General features: G+C 38.9%; 1 protein-coding gene across 1 annotated transcript in view; it reads right to left on the bottom strand.

Annotated features, from left to right (window-relative positions):
* CDKL3 (cyclin dependent kinase like 3) overlaps positions 1–7,471 on the bottom strand; it is a 40,418-nt gene that overhangs the window by 24,874 nt on the left and 8,073 nt on the right. The window contains exon 3 of the mRNA XM_015563574.1: positions 5,942–6,120. Within this exon, the coding sequence (XP_015419060.1) occupies positions 5,942–6,120 (179 nt within the window). The remainder of the gene's footprint in view (positions 1–5,941; positions 6,121–7,471) is intronic.

Below are 7,471 nucleotides of genomic sequence, written 5' to 3'. Positions count from 1 at the left end.
TCTTTTGAAGAAAAGTGCTGCATAATACTTCGGGAAGCGTATGTGAACATGCTCCATCTCAAGATACTCGTGAACACTGGTTTAAACTCTTTAAAATTGGTGATTTCGATGTGAAAGACAAATTACGTTCAGGTCAACCGAAAAAGTTTGAAGACAAGCAATTACAAGCATTATTGGATGAAGATGCATGTCAAACTCAAAAACAACTTGCAGAAAGATTAAACGTTGCTCTGCAAACAATTTCCGATGGTTTACAAGCAATGGGACCGATTTTAAAGGAAGGAAAACGGGTGCCACATCAACTGAACGAAAGACAAATGGGAAACCAAAAAGTCATTAGTAAAATGTTGCTTCAACAGCACGAAAGAAATTCTTTTTTGCTTTGAATTGTGACTGGTGATAAAAAGTGAGAATCCCAAATGCACAAACTCATGGTTTGATCCACATCGACTATAAGGCCAAATCGCTTCGGAAAGAAGACAATGCTCTGTGTTTGGTGGGATCAGGAGGGTGTGATGTATTATGAGCTTCTAAAACCAGGTGAAACCATTAATACTGATGGCTACTGACAACAAATTATCAATTTGAACCACACTTTGATCGTGAAATGACCAGAATGGGCCAGAAGACACGGCAAAGTAATTTTGCTTCATGATAACGCACCACCACACACTTCAAAACACGTTAAAAGATCAGATGAGCCACCTTCTGAGCATCCTTCCCTGGAGATGGGAGGATCCATGTGCTTCCGGCTCAAGTCTGGGCTCATCTCTGCAGGGTTTGCTGCTGTTTAGCCCCAAATGCTCTGACAGTCACAAGGTGTTTTTATTTCTCCCTCTCCCTTCCTCTCTGAAATCAATAAAATATTTTTTAAAAAGTAATAGTAAAACTACAGTGAAAATTAATAGAGAATTTTTAAAACAGGGAAAATAAATGAAACCAAAGTCTATTTTTTTGTAAAGATCAACGAAATTGACTTTTAGAATGACTAGTAAAAAAAGAGAGAATGCACAGATTATCAGACTCAGAAAAGAAAGTGGTAACACTACTATCAACCTTACAAAAATAAAAAAGATTATAAAGGAATACAATGAACAACTGTCCACCAACAAATCAGATAGTTAGATTAAATGGACAGTTCCTGGGAAAACACAAACTACTAAAACTCGCTTAAAAAGAAATAGACAATATAAATAAATCTATAAGAAATGAAAAAACTGAGTTAGTAATCAAAACACTACGCATAAAAGCAAGCCCAGGCTCAAATGCCTTCACTACTGAATTCTACCAATATTTAAAGAAGAATTAATTCAAATTCTTCACAAACTATTTCAAAAACAGAAGAGGATGGAACACTTCTCAACTCAATATTAGAGACCACTGTTATCCTGATACCAAAACTAGACAAAAATATCACTAGCAAACTACAGACTGGTATTGCTTATGACTATCAACACAAAAATTCTCAACAAAAGACTAGCAAACTGAATACAACAACATATAAAAACAATTACAGTAGGTCCTCGGGTTACATTGGAGATCCGTTCCTACGGTGATGTAACATGATTTTCGCCGTAAGTCAGAACCCACCTACATAAGCGCCTACATCACTCACATGGAGCACATACACAGCAGTAACAAAGTGAAACAGTAAAATAATTTAAAAGAAAGATAACAATTCTTGACCTTTACTTGTGGTAAATAAATACTAAAAAACATAAAGCACATATGTACATACGTCGAAATGACAGAACTTTTTCTTTTTAATAAATAAATGGGAGATGGCGATGTAACCATGAAACAATGTACGTCAAGTCCAACGTAACCCAAGGACTGCCTGTCTATGCCATCATCCAGTGGGATTTATCCCAGAAACAAATGTTGGTTCAACATGCAAAAAACAAAATACACACGATCATCTCAATAGGTACAGAACAAGCATTTGACCCACACCTTTCCATGATAAAAATTCTCAACAAACTAAGAAGGGCATCTCTGAAAAACCCAGAGTAAACATCATACTTAATGGTAAAATATTGGATGGTTTTCCCCTAAGATTAGGAACAAGACAAGTCTATCTGCTCTTACTTCTATTTAACATTGTACTGGAGGTTCTGGCCAGGGAAATTAACCTGAAAAAGAAATAGAAGGCATCCAGACAGAAAAAGATGTAAAATTACCTCTATTCACAGGTGACATGGTCTTATATATAGAAAGTCCTAAGAAATCCACAAAACAATTATTAGAACCATATGAGCCACAATTCCAACTCCTAGGTATACACCCAAAAGAAATGAAGATACATGTCCATACTAATGGCCACAGCAATGTTATTCATAATAGCCAGAAAGCGGTAACTATAAAAACAGTCATCATCTAATGAAGGAGCAAATAAAATGTGGTATATCCATAAGATGCATATTATCCTATCTAATAAAGACAGAATATGCAAATTGACCATCGCTTGGCAACAAAGATGGCGGTGCCCACAGCCAATAAGGAGGGGATATGCAAATTGATGCAATGAAGATGGCAGCGGCTGGGCCGGGACGCTTGCGTCGTTGCCATGGTGATGACACAGGCGATACGTTCCACTCCGCCCCGTCCTCTCTAGGCCTCTGGGCAGTGCACGGCGGAAAGGTGGCTCTGGCCAGAGCAAAGGTGGTGCTGGCAGCCTGGGGAAGGAAGGCTATTCTTGCATGAATCTTCGTGCATCGGGCCTCTAGTTCAGCCATAAAAAGAAATTAAGTCTGATACATGCTATGACATGCATGAACCTTGAAAACATTATGCTAAGTGAAAAAAAAGTCTTAAAGGACCAGATATTGCATAATTCCATTTATATTAAACATCTAGACCAAGTAAGTTCATAGAGAATAAAAGTAGATTGGTGGTTGCCAGGGCCTGGAAGGGTTGGGAGGAAATGGGGAGTGACTGCTAATGGGTACAAGGTTTCTTTTTGAGGTGATGAAAATGTTCTAAAATTGATTGTGGTGGTAGTTGCACAAGTTGTAAATATACTAAAATCACTGAATTGTGCACTTTAAATGGGTAAATGTTATGGTATGCAAATCATATCTCAAAAAAACTGACATAAAAAAAAGGCTAGATTCCCCTGGCTGGGTAGCTCAGTTGGTTAGAGCCGTGGTTGGCAAACTGTGGCTTGCAAGCCACATGCGGCTCTTTGGCCCCTTGAGTGTGGCTCTTCCACAAAATACCACAAAATACCTCGTGCAGGCGTACACGTACAGTGCAATTGAAACTTCATGGCCCATGTGCAGAAATCGGCATTTTGTGGAAGAACCACACTCAAGGGGCCAAAGAGCCGCATGTGGCTCGAGAGCCGCAGTTTGCTGAGCTGCAGTTTGCCGACCACTGGTTAGAGCATCATCCTGATAGGCCAATGTTGCAGGTTCAAACCCCAATGAAGGCACATACAAGAAGCAACCAATGAATGCATAAATAAGTAGAACAACAAATCGATGTTTCTCTTACTCTCTCTCTCTCTTTAAAAAAGAAAAAAAAAGACGCCCTGGACGGGTGGCTAAGTTGATTGGAGCATTGTCCTATACACCAAAAGGTTTCGGGTTCAATTCCCAGTCAGGGTACATATGTAGGTTCCAGGTTCCATCCCTGTTCATAGCACTTATGGGAGGCAAACAATCAGTGTTTCTCTCTCACATGGATGTTTATCTCCCTCTCTCTCTCTCTTTCTCTTTCTCCCTTCTTCTATCTCTAAATTATTAAAACATATCCTCGGGCCCTAACCGGTTTGGCTCAGTGGATAGAGCATTGGCCTGCGGACTGAAGGGTCCCAAGTTCGATTCCGGTCAAGGGCATGTACCTTGGTTGTGGGCAACATCCCCAGTTGGGAGTGTGCAGGAGGCAGCTGATCGATGTTTCTAAATCTATATTCCTCTCCCTTCCTCTCAGTAAAACATATCCTCGGTTGAGGATTTAAAAAAGACTAGATTAGCCCTAACTGGTTTGGCTCAGTGGATAGAGCATCGGCCTGTGGACTGAAAGGTTCCAGGTTCGATTCCGGCCAAGGGCATGTACCTTGGTTGTGGGCAGCTGATCGATGTTTCTCTCTCATCGATGTTTTTAACTCTCTATCCCTCTCCCTTCCTCTCTGTAAAAAATCAATAAAATATATTTAAAAAAATAATAAAAAGTATAAAGTACAAAGAAATGTAAAGTAACTGATTATAATAAAAGTCAATATCATGGTTATTTGGAGGGAAGGGAAAGTGTTATAATTGTAATAGGGCCCATGGAGGGTCTTCTGAGTTGGCCAACAAAATTTTATTTTATTTTCTGGTATCTGTATTTTGTTTTACAATAAAAAGATTTTTAAAAACACTCATGAATAAATTTATTATAAATGCAATGTGAAGGAAGCCTCATAGAATCCAAACTTGCCATGTACAAGGGAGCAATGCTGGCTCTGTGAAGTACAGAGATTATACTTATCTGCAAGAAACTTATCTTTCGGCAAGAAATATTTTAAAGAACAATAGCTAGAGTATAACTAGGTCATATTAAATATTAACTGACACAAAACTTACAGACAATGTACATGAAGGTTTAGAAAGGGGTATGATTTGGGGGCAAGGAATAAGGACTGGGGGATGTATCAGAAAAGGAATTTAAGCTACATCGTGAAGAGAGGATAGCACTGGGACTAGATTTGATGGAAGCTACATTCACTGAGAATGTACTATATTTTAATGTTTTTTTATTCATTAAATCATTTAAACCTCAGAACAATTCCTTGAAGCTGATCCTATTACTATTTGCGTTATACAGATAAAGTAATTGAGGCAGAGAGATCGTTTGAGTAAGACATCAATGATACATACAGTAGAAAAGGTACTTGGGAGTGACTTTAGGTAAATTAGCTTACCTTCTGTGCTTCAGTGTCCTCTGATCTAAAATGAGGAGGACAATAGTAGCACCTTCACCATAGAATTATGAAAATTAAACTATTTAATGCATGTAAAGCATTTAGAACAGTTTCTAGCAAAAAGTAAGTACTCATTAATATTAGATATTATTGCCCCGGCTAGTGTGGCTCAGTTGGTTGTAGCATCATCCCGTACACCCAAAGGTGACAAGTTCGATTCCCAGTCAGGGCACATACCCAGGCTGTGGGTTTGATACCCATTTGGGGCATGTACAGGAGGCAATCCATCAATGTTTTTCTCTCTCTCCTTCTCTCCTTTGCCCTCTCTCTTTCTCAAATCCATGAAGACATATCCTCAGGTGAGGATTTAAATATATTTATTAGATATTACTATAAAAACAGAATAGAACAATGGTTTCTAGGAAAAGCATGCAAGAATATCCCCCTCCACTGGTTGTATTAGTTGTACAACTTGGTCCCTTTATGTTCTTCGAGATTCGTTATTTGTATATTAGATTGCTGTTTCATATACTGCTTCTACTGTTTCACAATAAATTGAGACCATGCTACCTTTTGAGGCATCCAAAACAATATAATCTTTAAAAGTATTATTTGCCAATCTTTGCAGAGAGTGCCATATTCCAGGAAATAGGGCACATGTCAGTTCCTATGGTAACACTGGCAGAGTGAGGTAAATTATTTTAAAACCTTTGTATAATGTGGAGGCTAAACATAAGCAGATAAGACAACTCTGCCAAGGATACAGTCTGAGGGATGTCTGCATAGGTCTCCTGGGGTTTGGGCCACTTAGCCCCAGAGAGCAAGCATGGTAACATCAACAGCCAGCATACAGGTGCCTATCGGACCCCTCTGTTCTATGTAGAGGTATCCCTTTCTTAAACCCAACTCAGGTGCAAAAGGCTGAGGGTATCAGTAGGAGGGGTGACAAAGTCACCACAGGTAAAAAAAAAAAGAGAGAGAGAGAGAGAGAGAGATGAATGGGAAAGACCAGGCAAGATCCTAAAATGTACATACTTTCCGTAAGAGGTATCTTTTAATACTAATTCTGGAGCTCTATACCAGCGTGTGGCCACATAGTCTGTATAAATATCCCCAGGAGCTGCTAGCATTCGTGCAAATCCGAAGTCACAGAGTTTAATAATTCCTGTCTGGGATACTAAAATATTCTCAGGTTTTATATCTCGATGAATGATCTAAAAAACAAACAGAAGATGCAATACATTAAAATGAGGTTTCATTACCTAGAGAAGCTCTCAAAAATTATATAGAGAAAATTTAGCTAATTAAGGCAGTAAAGCTATTTTCTTACCCCATGCAAAGGATTAACCACACAGTGCAAAAGCTGAAGTTATATATTTTCAATTCTTGCCCCATACATTATCTCAAAATGACAGGGAGCCAAAAAAAACAAGTATAATACTAAAAAGGTACATCACATTCCTAAACGTAAAAGTCATCAAAAGAACTTGAAAAAAGTTTAACTTTCCTTTAACCCCATGTCATATCCCAGGTACTACCCTTTCTCTCATTTTCTTCACAGTAAATCTCTTGCTGACATCATCTCTTCTCATTCTTCACTTTATGATCATTCATTCACCACTCAAAGTAATGGAATCTGTCTTCTGCTGAAATGTTCCATTAAACTGCCTGAGCCAACATCAACAACGTAATTGTTGCTAGTCCAACAGAGACCCCTCAATGCATATCTTACTTGATATCTTAGTGTAAAAATGTTGCCAACCATTCCTTCATTCCTGATTACAAGGACCTAAATTTCTCCCAGGCTCCTTCTATCTTTACGGCAACTCTCTCTCTATCTGTCCCTTAAATGCAGGTTCTGATCTTAGGTTTTCTCTTCTCATACATAAAAAAAGCTGGGAAATCTCGTGTACTTTTTTTGGGGGGTGGAGGGGTGGGGATCATTTTCTTTACTTGGTTATGGAGACAACATACCCTCTTGGGCTTCTTCCCAACTACTGGCTATTTCATCTCAACCTCACCTACTTCTATAACTTTAGTAATTATCCATATACAGACGATTTCCAAATTTCTATGTCTAATTTCTATTTCTAGATATCTCTCCTGGTTTCCACAAAGAGTGGAATTCTATAAGAAGTCCCACTCAGCAAGTCCAAAACTAAATGCATCATCTCCCCCAAAGCTATTTGTTCTTAATAGTTCTTGTGCTCCTGGGAAGGGAACCAACACTGACCCATGTCTCAAGCCAGAAACCAAGGTATTTTTCTTCCTCGGCTCCCTATACTCTTAACCTACCTACTTCTCTCTCTAGTTCAAGTCCCCTCAGCTCTCTCACCGAAAATTACTACACTACTAACTACTCTCCCTGGATTCATTCTGATCCCCTCCAATCCTTTGTCCACAATGAAGTCACAGTACTGCTTTAAAATCACGTGTGACTATGTCACTTCTCTGTTTAACATCTTTCAAGGATTCCCCACTCCACGTGACAGATTAGTAACTCCTTAAAATGGTTTATAAAGCCTTGTAGGATTTGAACCCTACCCGCCTTCTCAGCCTTCTACA

Source organism: Myotis davidii, unplaced genomic scaffold, assembly GCF_000327345.1.
Source record: "Myotis davidii unplaced genomic scaffold, ASM32734v1 scaffold471, whole genome shotgun sequence".
Classification (NCBI taxonomy): Eukaryota; Metazoa; Chordata; class Mammalia; order Chiroptera; family Vespertilionidae; genus Myotis; species Myotis davidii.
The sequence above is the reverse complement of the archived record's forward strand: the minus strand, read 5'-3'. Positions and strand labels throughout refer to the sequence as shown.